At 40.0% G+C, this 18,008-nt stretch overlaps 1 protein-coding gene across 1 annotated transcript in view; it reads right to left on the reverse strand.

The window, feature by feature from the left end:
• Positions 1-2,833: 2,833 nt before the first annotated feature.
• Positions 2,834-18,008, reverse strand: part of LOC107564466 (contactin-5-like) — a 163,629-nt gene continuing 148,454 nt past the window's right edge. The window contains exons 17-21 of the mRNA XM_016249554.1: positions 17,241-17,350; positions 15,257-15,443; positions 10,426-10,538; positions 10,177-10,345; positions 2,834-3,750 (exon numbers count right to left, since the gene is read on the reverse strand). Of these exons, the coding sequence (XP_016105040.1) occupies positions 3,647-3,750; positions 10,177-10,345; positions 10,426-10,538; positions 15,257-15,443; positions 17,241-17,350 (683 nt within the window). The 3' untranslated portion in view covers positions 2,834-3,646. The remainder of the gene's footprint in view (positions 3,751-10,176; positions 10,346-10,425; positions 10,539-15,256; positions 15,444-17,240; positions 17,351-18,008) is intronic.

The following is an 18,008-nucleotide window of genomic DNA, read 5'->3' on the forward strand; positions in this document are numbered from 1 at the left end:
AGCACAGAAACTGCACTTGTTAAAATTACAAATGACTTGCTTCTTGTGTCAGACCAAGGCTGTGTCTCATTGCTAGTTTTACTTGATCTTAGTGCTGCGTTCGATACCATAGATCATGACATACTCATAGATCGATCACAAAACTATACGGGTATTCAAGGGCAGGCTTTAAGATGGTTTAGATCATACCTGTCCAATCGCTACCACTTTGTTTATTTAAACGGGGAGTCATATCAATTATCACCAGTAAAGTATGGAGTGCCACAAGCTTCTGTCCTAGGTCTTCTGCTATTTTCAATATACATGTTGCCCCTTGGTAATGTTATTAGAAAATACAGGATTAGTTTCCACTGTTATGTTGATGATACTCAAGTATATATCTCATCAAGACCAGATGAAACTTCTAAATTATCTAAGCTAACAGAGTGTGTTAAAAATGTAAAAGATTGGATGACCAATAATTTTCTCCTATTAAATTCGGATAAGACAGAGATATTACTTATTGGACCAAAAAAAAACAGTACACAGAATCTCTTGGATTACTTTCTCTTCAGTCAAAAATCTGGGTGTTATATTGGATAGCAACTTGTCTTTTGAAAATCATATTTCCCATGTTACAAAAACAGCATTCTGTTGCACTGCTAGGTGGTTGTCCTGCATCCTCAATAAACAAGCTACAGGTAATCCAAAATGCAGTCACTAGAGTCCTTACCAGGTCAAGAAAATATGATCATATTACCCCAATTTTACAGTCTCTGCACTGGCTACCTATAAGGTTCCGTATCAGTTACAAAATATTATTACTTACCTATAAGGCCTTTAATGGGTTAGCTCCTGCGTACCTAACTAGTCTTCTATCATGCTACAATCCATCACGTTCCCTAAGGTCGGAAAACTCTTTACACAAGCTTCAGTCTGGATCCAGAACACCTGAGAAGAGATGATGCCAACCCCTCAGAGGATCTCAGATGAAGCCAACCCTGAAGCAACAGACAGAACTAACAAATTTTGCTATAAGTTTGATTACAACATATAATAATTGCTGTTAATAGTGTTCATCGTCTGTGTTGGGAAGTGAATAAAAGTGTAAAAAAAGAGAAAGTTTTTAAGTACTTTATGAAAATAGACAGTGAGAGAGGATTTGAGGGTGAGATTCTAAGAGCAGTCCAGTGGAATAATTTATGGCATATCGATCATTAACTCAGGTGACCAGATCGAAAGAGCGTGGCGTCTTGTCTCTTCTTAGCATTTAAAGAGCAGAATAAAAATAAAGTGCCAAGAACCCACAACAAATTACTTGATGACTAAAAGAGCTCCTGCCACAGAAGTTCTAGTGATATCAATGGCACATTAAAAACACCAAGCGTTACAATATTTTAATGATAGATAAAAACAGATTGGAAAATCCATCAAAGCAATAGATAGCGATTATCTGTAGCATGGCCATTGTAATATATATATACAGTATTACTGTGGTCAGAATCCATTCCTGACTCCCGAATGTTGTTTCAGGGATAGCAATGCATTTAGGATACATTTACATTTGACTTTAAAGGAATAGTTCACCAAAAAATGAAAATTTACAGAAAATGTACTCAGCCTCAGGCCATCCAAGATCTAGATGAGTTTGTTTCTTCATTGGAACAGGTTTGGAGAAATTCAGCCTTACATCACTTGCTCACCAATGGATTCATTGGACTGAATGGGTGCCGTCAGAATTAGATTTCAGACAATTGATAAAAAATATCACAATAATCCACAAGTAATCCACATGACTCCAGCCCATCAATAATGTCTTGTGTAGTGAAAAATTGCATGCTTGTAAGAAACAAATCCATCATTAAGATGTTTTTAGCTTCAAACCGTTGTCCATAAGCCATAAGTCCATAAGTTGTCCATATTATTGTGAAAAAAGCCACTTTGTCTGAATCAGGAGAGAAATATGCACAGATCAAGCACTGTTTATAAGCAAAAACAGCCTAAAACAGTTCTAAACAAATATGTTGGAGGATTTTGATGGGAGAGGACAATTGGGGATGGGCAATTTGTCCAGAAGCAACTGTTAAACATTAAAACACCTTAAAGATGAATTTGTTTCTTGCAAACATGCAGCTTTTCACTTCACAAGACTTTACATGAATGTGTGGATTACTTGTGGATTATTGTAATGTTTTGTATCAGCAGTTTGGGTTTGGACTCTCTTTCTGAAGGCACCCATTCACATAAATGTATCCAAATCTACATCTTGGATTGCTTGAGGGGGGTGAGTAAATTTTAAGCAAATTTTCATTTAAGGGTGAGCTATTCCTTTAATGTGGTCAAGTGTGATCCTCACTGCAAATGCATGTTAAAGGGTTAGTTCACCCAAAAATGAAAATTAGCCTATGTTTTGCTCACCCTCAAGGCATCCTAAGTGTATATGACTTTCTTCTTTCAGACGAATCCAATCGGAGTTATATTAAAAATAGTCCTGGCTATTCCAAGCTTTATAATGGCACTGTGTTTTTTTCAACAGTCCAAAAGAAGTCAAATAAAGCTCATCCCAAATGCGCTTTTCATTCACCCCAACTTTTTTTTTTGGGTGAACTAACCCTTTAACAGCAAGTGTAATAAAATTAATTATCTAGACACGTACCATTGAATTCTGGGAAGACAATCATTCTTGAGAATTTTTTTTTCTTACAACTCAATTCTATGTCCAACAAACTTTGTTGAGACAGTGACTCTTTCTAAATCAATTTACGAGACCTTCCACCGCTCATCTTCACCTAGAACACACACACCAGAGGCCTTTTAAAAATATACATCACATTTATTTCAACTGTTACAGATCAGCCTTGGTCTTTGTCTACAGAAATGTTTGGGCACGACAAGTGGAGTCCAAACCCTTTATCTCTGGTTCGTCCATCAGTCCCCCTGTTGCCCAGCAACCTTGCTAGTTCTCAATACCCACTGAACATAACAAAAATGAAAACTGAAGTTCAAAAACTTAAGACGCAGCCGACCAAAACACACTACTGCTCCACATTTTTTTGTTTCTCTAAAGGTAACACAATGTACAAAAAGCAAGTCTGGAAATAGTAAGATTTTCAGCACTATAAAAATGTTTTTTTTTCTTTGTTGTCTCCACACTCTCCACTTGTGAATAAGAAAACAATGCACTTATTTCTACTGAGCTTACTCTGCGTTTGCTTGTCAGGCAGCCAAAGGGTCAAATGGATGCAGTAATGTAACAAGGGAAGCCACAGCGGTACAGAGCAGTGGGCGGCCTCAGCAGCTTGGAGAGCTGTTCCGGAAGGCAGTCCCTAAAAAACGTCTCTTACAGCTTAGTGGAGATTTTAAACAACTGTCTCCACACTTTGTACAGCACAATACTACAATGATATCCCAAACAGAAATCTGGAAACAAATATGACCAGAAAAGAAAAACAATGGAGTTGTCAGGATTTTGGAGGCATTTCTTGATGCTTGGAAAAGAAGCGCTTCCCTTTGGCTGACCCTTAGGTCCTGTTGATGGTACAGGCCAAAGCAGGCAGTCTGTGTGGAGGAGGGAGAGCCCATCCCCTTCATACAGGGGTGGCTGGGAGTGGTCTTCAGAAGGAAGGCAGAGGGAAGGTTTAAAGGAACAGTACATGACCCAGTAGCCTCACAAGGGAAAAAAAGGCACCATTAATGACAGGAAAAGAGCAGTCCATGCCAAGCCTGGAGGCAGATTCTGGACAGAGAGCTGTCCACTCTTAGCACGCACTCCTGGAAGTGAAACAAAAAAGAGAGAAATGAGACAAAGATACATTTACCCAGGGACAAAAAAGAAAGTAATCCTGAGATATGTACTGCATGTATTGTAACATCTGTTCACATGTGGCCCATGAAAAAAAAACATTTATAATTAAGACCTAACAAACTTATTTTTGTGAAATTAGTTGTTTCTTAACAAAACCACCAAATGCAATTCATTAAAAACTAAGCTAGTTTACTGGTTCTAGCTTAAGTCAGTCGCTCAGCCTGACCAAGTTGTCAGCTTAGGTTGGTCATCAGCATATGAAAATACTACAACACTTTTGGCTAGATCAGAAAAAACCCTGTAACCTAGATAAACATCCAGATAAACAAATAAAATATTTATAAAATAAAATATATTTTTGATTATTTAATTTTAATTGTTATTTTATTGTTTTTCTTTGTATATTTTTATTTTTATTTAAATGATTTCTATGCTTCATGAACTCATGAATCCCCAACTTTCGTGGAAGTTGTGGCCTAATGGTTAGAGAGTTGGACTCGTAACCCAAAGGTTGCGGGTTCGAGTCTCGTACCCACAGGGATTGTAGGTGGGGGGAGTGAATCCACCTTCAATACCACGACTGAGGTGCCCTTGAGCAAGGCACCGAACCCCCAACTGCTCAACGGGTGCCGCAGCTAAAAAAATGGCTGCCCACTGCTCTGGGTGTGTGTTCACTGCTGTGTGTGTGCACTTTGGATGGGATAAATGCAGAGCACTAATTCTGAGTATGGGTCACCATACTTGGCCACATGTTACCTCACTTTGACTTTCACTTTCCCCTTAAAAAATTCTCAGTGGTTTTCAAACCCCAGTTTCGATTATATATATATAAAAAAATCCAAGTGGCAAACAGGATTATTCTATCATGACAACTCTCGGGAGATTTTAGCATGGTAATGGATATGACAATGTTAATGTATTTGGTCTTGGCGGAATAGATCTGCTACGCTGCTGATGCTGAATTGCTTCTGCTGTTGGTTATTGCTGTAGTTGTAGATTATTGTTGCTGCTGCTGCAAGTAAATATAGGAACTTGCTACTGCCAGTACATACACTGATACGGTGCTTTGAGTATTTAAGACATACAGCTGCTGCACAAATAGCATATAAAATAACTCATAGCAGATCTATACAGGTGGAGCTGGGCAAGGTGGAGGGTATTCAGAGGACATCTTAAAGGTGTGCTGCAAAATGCTCAAGTGAATGCTAACCAGCCATTTAAATGTAAAGCAGTAAGCTCATTGGCTGCGTATGCAACATGGACCAATCAGCTTGAGCTAAGTCGTTTAATGCTGTGAATATCATCAGTTTATGTAAAAAAAAACATCAGCCTGCGCCATCTAGAGTGTCATGACACATCTTGGCATTTAACTATAACCATTTTATTTATTTAGTTGAATCTGAAATAAATGCAAACTGAAATGCAAAACTGAATAAATATTTTATTTCAGAAATATTCTTTTCATTAAGTTTAATTTGATGTACTGTGATAAAAATAAAAATATAGACATATTAAAAAATAAAAAAAGATAAAAAACATCTCGGGTTACTTGCGTAACCCATGTTCTCGGAGTAGGTAATTAGACGCTGCGTAACTATGACGCAATGGGAATGCCCTCTGGGAGTGCCGATTGTCTGAAGCCCGTATAGAATCACATCGGCCAGCAACAAAGCATATTAACAGCTGGGGAAATTTTCTCCAATGGCTAGAGCGGTCCACGTAGAGCTTCAAAGCTCGGAAAGAGCAGAGCATGTGAAGTCTCACATCCTTTGACTTTGACAAGACCCAGTGCAAAGTCCATAAACACCTCATTGACAGAGAGAGCTTGCAAATCCCCAACTTGCTTCAAAGAAGTTAGCGGCAACAAAAGAGTAACGTTGAGAGCCAAAACCCGCTCTGGAACTGACTCCAAGTGCTCAAAAGCAGCTTCCATTAAGCCCTCCAGGGAGACTGATAAGTCCCAAGAAGGAAGTCCAAAGTGGCGTGCTGGCCTCAGCCGCCTAACCCCAGGCATAAATGCGGAGACCAACCGATGTCTCCCCAAGGGGACGTCATCCAACTCTCTCTGTGCAGCAATGGCCGCAACTTAAACTCTCAGGGTAGAAGCAGCCACTCCCGCAACAAGATTTTCTGGGTCCACCGCATGGGCTAAACAACATGACTCAACAACTTTCCACTTGGAGGAATACAGCTTCCTCGTGGAAAGGGCTCTGGCACTAGCAATGGTCTCCTGAACATCGGCAGGAAGATTAGAAGTCAAACCTGGTGGTCTTTGATGGGCCATACCCACAGCTTCCAGATCTCAGGTTGAGGGTCCCAGATCATGCCCTAAAGCTGAGATAGCAGATCTTCTCTGATTGGAATCTCCCACGGAGGGCGATCCAGAAGAGAAATCAGCTCCGAGAACCACATCTGGGACAGCCAGAATGGGGCTACGAGCGGGAGACGGATACCACTCTGCTTCACCCTGCACAGGACTGCCAGAATCAACTTGACAAGTGGAAACGCATACAGTCTCATGTTCGGCCATGGATGAACGAACGCATCTATGCCCAGAGGTGCTGGGGAACTCCTGGGCATTGGGACGACTCCTGCGATGCAAAGAGGTCCACCTCCACCCTGCCTAACAAGTCCCAAATCTGCGCTACTGTTTGGCGGTTCAGCATCCATTCCCCCGATCTGAGCTTCTGTCTCGACAGAAAATCGGCTGCGAGGTTCAAGGCTCCCAGTACATGAAACGCTCTCAGGGAGAGGAGCCTGCCTTGGGCCCAAAGGAAAAGACAACATGCATGCCTGTCCAGGGTGCGCGACTGTGAACCCCCTTGGCTGTTTATATGAGATACTACCACCATGTTGTCCATCCTGGCAATCATGTGACACCCCCTGAGTGAGGGGAGAAAGTGAATCAGTGCCAGAAAGACGGCTCTCAGCTCTAGGCTGTCTATATGCCAGGAGAGGAACTCTCCCGTCCAAACTCCACATGCTGGTCTGTCCTTGAAGACCGCACCCCAGCCCGTCAGAGAGGTGTCCGTCGCAACCATTTGGCAATGGTAACAGTGCTTATACTGATCCCTCTCAGAAGAAAGAGGGGATCCCACCACACTGAAAGGGCGCAGAAGCAACTGCGTGACACCTTTAATAAGCGAAAGGCTTGTCCTGTCGAGCGGATCCTTAAATGTTTCGTCCCCCAAAGGAACAGCCTCATATGAGGAAGCCCCAGGGGCAGCACTGGGGAGGCTGCGGCCATGAGGACCAAGAGCCTGCGACAAGTGCTCACAGACACATGATGGCCTAGCTTGAAGCGGGCCAAGCATGCGTTGAGGCTGGAAATCCGGGCAGGAGCCAGACGGACCTGCACCTGAATGGAATCCAAGTGAACCCCAAAGAAAACAGTCAGTTGTGAGTGGGTCAGAACATTCCTTTTTGGCATTCTTTCTTAGGCCAAGAAAGAAGTGAAGAAGAACATCCCTGTGGTAACTCACTAATTCCCTGGAGTGGGCTAAAATGAGCCAATCGTCCAGATAATTGAGTATATGGATGTCCTGGAGCCTCAACGGGGCCAGAGCAGCATCCATGCACTTGTGAATATCCTTGATGCCAAGGCCAGGCCAAAGGGAAGAACCTTGTACTGGTAAGCCTTTCCCCCAAAGGAGGACCTGAGGAACTTCCTGTGTCGCCGAGTGACCTGAATATGAAAATGGGCATCCTTCAGGTCAACAGTGACAAACTAGTCTCCTGCACAAATTTTGTGACATAATAGCCTTCAGCGTCAACATCTTGACCACTGGAGGAACCTCCTTTATCACCCCCTTGTGGAGGAGGGAAGATAAGTTTCTGCTGTAGCACAGAATTCTCTGAGGCGCTGCTCACTACAGGGTTGGGGGTGTGTAACCAAAACGGAAATGAGTAACCAAACTGAAATGTACAGAGAACCCAAGGCGATACACCTGGTAGACGCTTCCATTCGGGAAGAACTGCGATAGAGGAAGCAGAGTGTTGCAGTCTACAGGACATACCTGTGTGGGGTGCCGAGATGGTCCAGAGGGGATTACATCATCATCTACTGCGAAGAGAACCTCTGGCGTCCTGATGTGGGATGAGGAAGCCCACAAGGACCGAGGTGAGGGCCTGGTCTGTGACTGGTACAGGGTCTGCTGGCTCTGGGAGAGAACTGAATGTGTCTCCTATCACGTGAGCAGCAGGTGACACATAAATAGTTGGTAAGGGAAGAAAGACTGGTGAGTCTCCCACCCCCCTCAAAAGAGAGTGAGACTGAAAGATTATTGCACACCGAAATGCACTCGGTGGCAGATGTGACAGAACCGAATGAGGAGAGCGTGTTAGAAGCGGGCAGAAACTGTCTGGCCTCCCAAAATTTGTGAAGAATAACACAGAAAATCTTTTTGAACAACAAACCAGTGAGTTATTATAAGAAACACACAAAAATAATATAGTAAGACACCAATTTGCAATATATAAGCAGCAAAACGAGCAGTTTTGTAAGCTAAAAATAGCTGGAAGCAAATGAGACTGGAAGCAAGACACAAAAATTTACAAACAGCCGCGTGCTCCACAGAAACCACTAGGTTGGTGAAGTCAGCAGCTGCTTTTTTTTTGCGTTAGTAAGGCGGGCGGAAAATGGCTGCTTCCAGGATCTGCAGATTTCACCCAGGATAGAAAGCTGAAAAAGGGCAGTTTTCTCCACGCAGGCCTCGAATTTGGGCCGCTCAGAAACCGCTCGTCGAGTTTAGACTACTGGGATTTGTAGGGCTCATCGGGGCAATCAATAGAGGGCTTCCCTGTGGCGCGCGCCAGCAGGTCTACAAGCTCTGAGTAGGCCGCGGAAGGCCGTGCTTCCTGACCGCTAGGTGGGAGAGCGTCGGCTGAAGCAGGCCTGAAATCCTCTGAGTCCTCCGGGCTAGAGCATAAATAATCATGCGAGAGTTCAACCGGCGAATCCGTGCACACGGGGTCGGGCAAGAGAGGGAGAGAAAGGGTGAGGCCCGCCTCGAGCTCTCCATCACCTTGAGCTCCACATCCAAACCCCAGGCCGCAGATTCACGGAGGGCCTCGGCCGCTTCCGGAGCGTGACGGGGAAAGATGGATGACTCCTTCTCAAAAACCGCGAGTCCAATGGGGAGGGTTTTGAGATGGAGATTTAACAGAATTTACATTTAGAAGCGTCGTAAACCACCTCGCGCGTGTGTGGAAAAACCCAAACACTTAACACACTTGCCATGTGGGTCGTCGCTCGTAATGAAGCGAGGAACACGGCAGCTGGCGGCTGGCAGCGATGGAATTCCATGCACTTCACCGCAAGGAGAACAGTGTTCCACTATCGATGCAAATGAAGAAAGCTCAACGGAAAACAGTCCGAATATCGGGCCAGAAAAGCCGCAACAGCAGGGCTAAAATGGTCGCTTCGTGAAGGCAGAGAAATCTGAGGAGCAGATGGTGCGTTCGTCAGTATAAGGATGGCGACGTAAGAGCATCAAAGAGGCACCCGCGCCATCACCCAATGAATTGGAGTGTTTATATATGGGCTTCAGACAATCTGCACACCCAGAGGGCATTCCCATTGCATCATAGCAACGCAGCGTCGAGTGAACCTATGAAAGAGAACACAATTACTAAACCTTTAACAAAAAATAAAATTAAGAAAAAATAAATATTGATAAAAACTATTAATACATTAATGAAAACTATACTAAACCATATATAACTATACTATACTACTGTAAATGGTATCTCAATTTTATTAAAATACCACTGGTGGCATATCTTAAATATTTAAACCTTACATTAATCTTTAATCTTTCACTTTATTGGTGTTTACAAACCAAAAATAAATAGAATGTCACTGAAAATGTGCACACACTGACATCAATGTAGTTTTCAAAGAAATAGTTGAATGTATGAGGATTGAGTATCAGCTACTAGCAACAACAGCGAACAACAGACTCTGTGATCTGTGCCAATTTGAAAGGGGCTTAAGGCTGAAATTATCTACAAAACAATGTTTGAAAGGAGTCTGATCAACTTTAAAGCGGTTTGAGCTGAATGAACTGCAGAAAGTTGTCCAGAAGTAAAAGGCCATACAGAGCTACTCTGCAAGCACTATAATTACATCTGACATAGCAGAAAGAAAATACAGGTCTTGGGAATAAGTAACCGAAAACTAATTTAATAGTGTTTGCTCTAAAATAGCCCACTAGTCCTAGTAGTATAATGATGGTAAACTTTAAATTTGTCATTCCTTTTGAGAGTGGAGGAAAATCTAATTGGCTGTGTAGGTGTGCAGAGGGAAGGTAATTAAAGAGGAATTAAGCCGTCAAGCCTACCGCCATATGTACACATCTTCAAATCTTAAAAACCACACAGTGAACGCTTACCTGAGGAGGTGAGCACTCTGACCTGAGCACTAGCGGCTCCTTCACCTCCTTCACTGACTGCGCGCACCTCAATGATGTATGTTCCCCCCTCAGGTAGTGTCAGGACCACGGCTGAGTTTGGAGTCCTCATGACTTGGCTGTGGCCCCGTCCCTCTTGACGCAATAATACCTGCAATGGAAAAAAAATATTGAACGCATGCAGCGACGTTGTGTTTTACTTTACATCCACGGTATCTGTGCAATACCAACCTTGTACCCAATGACTTCTGACTCATTGTCCCTTGCTTTCACTGGATCCCAGGATAGAGAAACATTGTTCCCCTCCTGAATCCACATCAGGTTGCCTGGGGGTAGACTTGGGGCTGAAAAGAGAGACAGATAACCAAACAGAAAGATAAAAAACCCATTTAAAAATGAAGGTCTGTAATGAGCAATGATCACATTAATTGACAAGACAAATTATCCTCCTCTCAAAACCAATTTCCATTCATCCATCATTCTCCTATATGCTAGACAGCACTATGTTGACACAGCATGTGAACCGGTCACAATGCGCCAAGTTTCCAGCAACAAACATTACAGAAACTGTATTTGATGTGTAATGTGCAGTTATATGGAGTGGGGGGATTTGCAGTAAGATATCAATAGATAGCCAGAATTAACCCAGAAATGAGCACTTCAGGTCCCATCATCCTGAAGTCAGTGGGTTTTTTAATTGGGTTTTTCTCGAAAACGGCAGTGGCAAACAAGTGGCTAAATGGGGCTATTTTCTTTTTACTTCTGGCAATTGTATTTAGGCTTCAAAATTCATAAAAGCTTTGTTAATTTAAACAAAACCTGTAAGAATCATAACGTTGTATTGGTTACACATCTTTTTTTGTCTGCAATAATCCCATGCCATTACACCACCTCCACCATGCTTTACAGATTAGGCTGTATGCTTAGGATCATTTGCTGTTCCCTTTTTTCTCCACACTTTTGCTTTCCCATCACTTAGATAAAGGTTAATCGTTGTCTCATCTGTCCATACAACTCAGTTCCAAAACTCTATTGGCCCACCTTTGTGCTTTTTTGCAAACTCTAATCTTGCTTTTCTATTTTTGGTGCTGGTCAGAGGTTTGCAACTTGCTGTGAAGCATCTGTAATTCTGTGTCAAAGTCTTCTGCAGACAGTAGAATGTCAGAGCATCAGCCCAGCTTTCTGGAGGATGTTGGTGATTTTACAGACAGGTATTTTAGGGTTCATTTTCACAGCTTTTATGATTTGTCTGTCATCAACTGCTGTTTTCTCAGCCGATCAGATTGTTGTGGGTTGCTAATGTCGCTGGTGGTTTCCAAATGCTTGATTTCTCCATGCCCTTTGTTTTTGGTATAGCTCTAATTGACCTTCTCTTTTCTTTTAGCATCCAAATTGCTTGCTTTTCTCTCTAAGTCAGCTCCCTTGTCTTCATCCTGGTTTGTGTGTGTCATCATCGAATGCCAGACTCAGAATGCAGAAGCAATGGATATAACTGATACGACACATTCCCTGCTTTTATTATCTGAACAATTGATGCAACAGGACAGAGCTGACCACTTAGAAAGACCTGTGAGGCAACTGTTCCAATACTTATGCTCACATCAGATAGGGGGATGAAACTCTAAAAATGCTGATCTTCTTAGCTGGCAAAACATCTATGTGTTGAAATACCCAATAATAAAATGTGACATTTTGTAGTTTTTAATCATATTTACATATTTATTGACTCCACAGCAAACAGAGCAATTTTGTCTTTACTGTCCCAATACTTATGGAGGGCACTGTAAGGGATAATCAACGGTTTGTCGTGCATTAAAGGATTTTAAATGCACGGCGGGTTGCCTCCGCGAAGTGCATTTAAAATCCTTTAATGCACGGCAAGCCGTTGATTATCCCGCTTATTCCATGGCCATTTGCCAAGTTATAGACAAGTTACAACTACTATTGCTCTTTGCAGCGCAATATTTGACTGGAAGGGTAAAAATGGCAGTTATTTTCGTCAGTTATGGTTTGTTAGCTCTAGCATTCTGCCCGCTTCAAATCAGACACAGAGATGAAATAGTGTGGTAAGATCACATTTATTTGAATGAATTATAGCATTTATTTCAATTAATTATCGATGGAGAGAGAGAGAGAGAGAGAGAGAGAGAGATGACAGTTGTGTGTGCATTACCTGCATCTGCATGTCTCTCTACAAACAATTACTTCAAAAAGAGCGTTTACTTCAAAAGAGCGTCATCTCGTTGAGGAATATAATGTAGCGATCTAGTATCTACACTCTTAAAAATAAAGGTGCTTCAAAAGGTTCTTCAAGCGATGCCATAGAAGAACCATTTTTGGTTCCACAAAGAACCATTCAGTCAAAGGTTCTTTAAAGAACCATCTCTTTCCTACCTTTTTGTAATCTGAAGAACCTTCTTTTGCAACAAAGAACCTTTTGTGAAACAGAAAGGTTCTTCAGATGTTAAAGGTTCTTTATGGAACCATTTAGACAAAAAGGTTCTTCTATGGCATCGTGAAGCACCTTTATTTTTAAGAGTGTAGGCTATTTTATTAGTAAAAATCACGGGGAAGCGTTGACAACACGTTTATGTGTGTGCGCAGCACAATCTGCAATCTCAGACCTCTATCTCTCCCTCTCTCTCTGTGTGTGTGTGTGTGTGAGTGATGTGTGTGTGTGTGTGTTTGTGTGCATCAATTAAAGCAGCGCATTAATATGGAACAGTGATTAAACTGACTTGGAACTACCTGTGCAGTAAAAGTTTTTAATGCATACCTGCCAGCCAATCAGAATCCAGTATTCAGACAGACCATGGAATATATATATTCTATCCATATCCGTAAAATGACTTGAAAACACCTCTCCTATGATTAACCTGCTTTAAATTTCTAAATGAAAATTAATTTCAGTATTTTCTTGGAGGTATACAGTCAAAAATGTCAGAATGACACAACTATTTAAAAATTATAATGAAGAAAATAAGTCTTATTAAAATAATTATTTATTTGATTGTTTGTTTATTTATAGTTAGTTATTTTTAAATGTTTTTTTTTTTTTTAAGAAAACCTTGAGTAGTTGGCGTAATAATCTTTCATTATTACTTCTTGATGACTGTGTGTCCAGGTCAGTACGTCTCTTAAAATATCAGCTAATTTAATCTTTTTAAGAGAAGTTGTAGGATATCAGACCGAATCAGACAATCTAAGATTCGGTCAAAACCGAGTTGAGGCACGAGGAGTCACAAAAATTCCACAGAGGCCCAAGACAACAGGATGTCATAAATCAGACCCCAGCCTCTCTGAAGCAAGCCTAAACCTAAGCCCCTGTCACAGAACAGTTTTCAACATTAACACAAAAGAACACATTGACAAGTCCAAGGAGATTGTAAAATTTTGGGGCAAGTTATCAAGAATAATGGTCAAAAGATTATGAATCATAACCATTTATGATTCGTCATAAATATTCCCCTTTTTTGAGCTAATAAATAATAATAAACGTTACATTGCTGTAAACTTGGGATTTCACATTTTCATTCTCTTTAATTATTTCCTCTCTCTCTCTTTCTGAAAACTTGTGTGAATGCGTGTGTTCATGTGTTAGATTAGTTTATATGTCTTAGATTTATCCAATAAAGCCTTATTTATATGGAAAAGAGAAGTATCTTGTGTTTTGTGCTCACAAGTTAATGTCTTAAACTGCCGATCTTGTTACTATGCTAATTAATAGTGTTTTCACTATATTTTGGATATAGATATCCATTGCAGAATTGCTGTCATACGGCTCGTTCACTGCCTCGCAGGCCGTCTCAGTGATCCGCCGTAAAACAGTGATTCTGTCCTAATTCCCTTGCATATTAATGGTGGAGTTCCCTTTAAAATCTTAAATGATTCCCTTTGAGCTAAATTATTATCACTGTTTCCCTTACAAAGTCAAAGTTAGTTCAGTAAAATATGTGGTGTATTTTCACCAAAAATATATATTTATGAATGAATTATTCATGATATTTGTAAAAATATTTTATTGTTAAAATATTTAAAAAATCTACAGAAAATACAGATTAAGTGTGTACAGTCAGATGTATTTAAAGTGCCCCTATTATGCAATTTTTACGGTTCCTAATATTGTTTTGGGAGTCTCCTACAATAGGATTACATGCATGCAAGGTCAAAAAAACGCTTTCGTTTTCTCAAAATATGCATTTAATATCACCTATATTTCTAGCGATTCTCAAACGATTCGTTCGAAGCAGTTCAAAGATTCAGTCCCTCCTTTCCGTGAGCCTGCTCTGCTCTGATTGGTCAGATGGCCTAGTCTGTTGTGATTGGTCTATGGCGCACAGAGCGTTTCGGAAACGATACTCCTATTTCAATAGTTCTGTATTTTGAACGCTATATAGAAATATAAACATTTGTTATTTATCATACTTTCAGGTTGTGATTCAGTGGAGCAGCTGGTCCAAATAAACAGGATACAAAACAGCAAGCGTTTTGTGAATCCCGCGTTGAACTCCCGAGATTAGAGAAGCAGTCATCAGTAGAATGACGTGTTTGTGGGCGGGGTCAAGTTGTTCGGGGCTGGCCAACGTAGAACATAGGTGCGCATTATAAATGTGTTACCCCGTGACGTGTAGCCATCACAGAAGTGGGATTCGAGTTACTAACGACTCGTTTCAGCTGTTCAGAGTCGATTCTTTATTTTGGGAGACAATAACTTTATTTATCGTGCAGCTTTACAACTTTGCAGATCGTTTACATTCACATCCAGCTACATTACACACTGCATGAACGGCAATATTGGAAATGGCATAATAGGGGCACTTTAAGGTATAACTTTTTTTATAACTTTTTACTTTTTATGTTTTCAGTCACTTTTGTAAAAAACGGTACAACGTTTTTTCAAAATATAAAACCAAGATGAATACAAAGCGTACATTTCTAAGAGCTTTCAGTTTGTGCTTTTATTCATTCACTCATTCAATTCTTGGACAGTCTTATTTGTCATTGACATTGGGAATTTTATAGTTTATAATGCTTCCAAAGGAGCTGTTTTAAGGGAACTCACCATTTTTCTTAGTGCTAATCTTGATGGGTGAGGTGGCTGGTCCTTGACCGACGCTGTTGAATCCCTTCACAGAGATCAGATACTGTGTGTTTCCATCCAGCCCTGTCAGCAGCATGGTCGTCTCATTCCCCTTTGTCCTCTTCTTCTTCCCCATCTCCTCTTGCTCCATGTCCTTCCAGGAGCTCACCTGTTCCCAACAAGACAATCTGCCTAACTTTCTGCCTTTCATTCATTCAAGCGTTTTTGTAGTGATAAAGAAAATGAGACTGAGTTGCCTCAGTAAATGACAAAGTGAGAGTTGCCAATTTCATGTGATATTGTGTCATTTGGTTTAAATAACCGTCATACATTTTGCATGAAGGGCATAATAGGGAAGCAAGTAATAATATCTCCCTGTGATGAAATACGATAATCTTTCTCACTGGAGGACACGACTGTGTAATTTCACTGCAGATAATCATTTTCTTCATTCAGATAGCATAACAGTCGTGGAAATGATGAAGAAAATAAAGGGTTCACGATCACAAATATGCCTCTGTTTCAAAACCTGATGAGCTGCCTTGCTGTCATAGGCAGATGCCTTCTCAGACAGCATCCTAACCATCACAAAACCTCATAAGTGACGGTTTGGGACCTTCTGCATAGACAGCGATAGTCATGCAAACACTGCTCCTCAGCAGACTTGACCTTTGAATTTTACTGTTAGCATTTTGCTAAGCTAACTTTAGCAAAAATGCTGAATTATACTTTAATGGTCTTAAAATAACATAGCACACACATTTACTGTATTGAGGAACATGGTTTGTTTTTACATTTACAGTTAGTAATTTAGCAGATGCTTTTATCCAAATCGACTTACAAATGAGGACAACAGGAGCAATCAAAACCAACAAAAAAGCAATAATATGTAATTGTTGTCTTGGTTAGTCTAATGCAGTACATGTATTAAGTTGTTGTTGTTTTTTAAATAATAAATAAAAAGAAAATAAGTAAATAGAAGAGAAAAGAATAGAGAATGCTAGTGTTAGAGGGTCAATTTTTCATTAGATTGTACCGTTATTTTAGTATCACTGAGATACTATTATATTTTTTTATTAATTATTTGAATCAGTTTTTATTTTCAGATATCCCATGTTGATTTTGATTAAAGCTTTAATAATTTTTATATATATTTTTTTAATATGTACATAGTTTTTGTATACATTTTTATTTCGGTTTTAGTTTGTTATTTTAGCAGATTGTTAAACTAAACTGAAATTAGAAATGTTGCCTTAGCAATTAGCTTAATTGATTATAGTTTCAGTTTTAATTAACTACAATAACCCTGGTACTACACAAGTTTGGTCAGTATTTAAAATAAATTAACTCTTTCCTTCAGCAAGGATGCGTTTAATTGATCAAAAGGAACAGAACAGACATTTATTCTGTTACAAACAGTTCTTTAAAATAAATTCTGATCTTTTAAACTTTATATTTATCAAATAATCCTGAAAAAAATGCATCACGGTTTCCACAAAACTGTTAACTTTGTCAAAATTGATAATAATAAGAAGGGTTCCTCAAGCACTAAATCAGCATAGAATTATTTCTGAAGGATCATGTGACACTGAAGACTGGAGTAAATATATAAAATGATTTAATATATATCAAATAGATTTTGAAATATATTGAAATAGAAAACAATTATTTGACGTTGTAATAACATTTAACAATATTAGTGTTTTTACTTTATTTTTGATCAAATAAATGCAGCCTTGGAGAGCATAAGAGACTACTTTCAAAAAAAAAAAAAAAAAAAAAACCTTACCCACCCTATACTTTTGAATGCTAGTGTATTCTGTATTTTTCAATATTGCATTAATTAAAAGTGTATATACACAATTATTATTTCTCTCACTTTTTCTACCACATGATGCTGTCTAGGTAGGCAGCTCACTAGGTCTTGGCACAAAACCATTTATCCATTCATTTCTCCTTCTCTTACCTCATATCCTTGGGGTCTTCCAGGGCCAGGATTGGGAGGCTTCCACATCACTTTAATTTCAGAGGAGGAGATGGCAAACGCCTGCACTTCTGAAGGAGGCTCCCTGGGTTCTGCATTTAAAAACAGTACACTTTAGATTTCACAGCAAATAACACATACAGCACATCACCAGTCATACGCTCTATACGCCTGCTTGACGAAGTTTTTGGGATACATTTCATCAGTATCTCTTATGTGTTAATAGTCAGAGCGAAGAATCTAAGCGGATGTAAATGGTAAGTTGTGAAGCCCTGTGATCGTGAGGGAGAATCCTGCTGAGAGAAACACTGTGAGACTGAGAGGTGACAGAGACACAGGACATCCATCATATTAGCAGCAGTCACAGCAAACGCCACTCGCACGGTTACCATAAAATCAGCCTGACACAGTGTGATCACACACTGAAACTGTTTGGTCCTCCTCATCATTTCTCTGTGGGCAGTGAAATTATTATTATTTTTTAAAGGTCAAAAAGGTTCTCAAAGTTTTTATTTTTATAAACACACACATAACAACTGAGATTAAGCTATTTGAATGGATAGTTCACACTAAAAATTTAAATGATGACATTTACCCATCAAGTGCAACAAAAAATGAGAAATTCTGCCAAAAGCACAATAAAAGCAGGCTATATGACTAATGTATCATTTTAAGTAAAATCAGTTGATCCGGTTCACAAATGTGACTCATTCGGTTATCAAGTTCAACTCACTCTATGATCCCATCAAA

The sequence above is a fragment of the Sinocyclocheilus grahami genome, unplaced genomic scaffold (assembly GCF_001515645.1).
Source record: "Sinocyclocheilus grahami isolate Dianchi unplaced genomic scaffold, SAMN03320097.WGS_v1.1 scaffold937.1, whole genome shotgun sequence".
NCBI classification, from domain to species: Eukaryota; Metazoa; Chordata; class Actinopteri; order Cypriniformes; family Cyprinidae; genus Sinocyclocheilus; species Sinocyclocheilus grahami.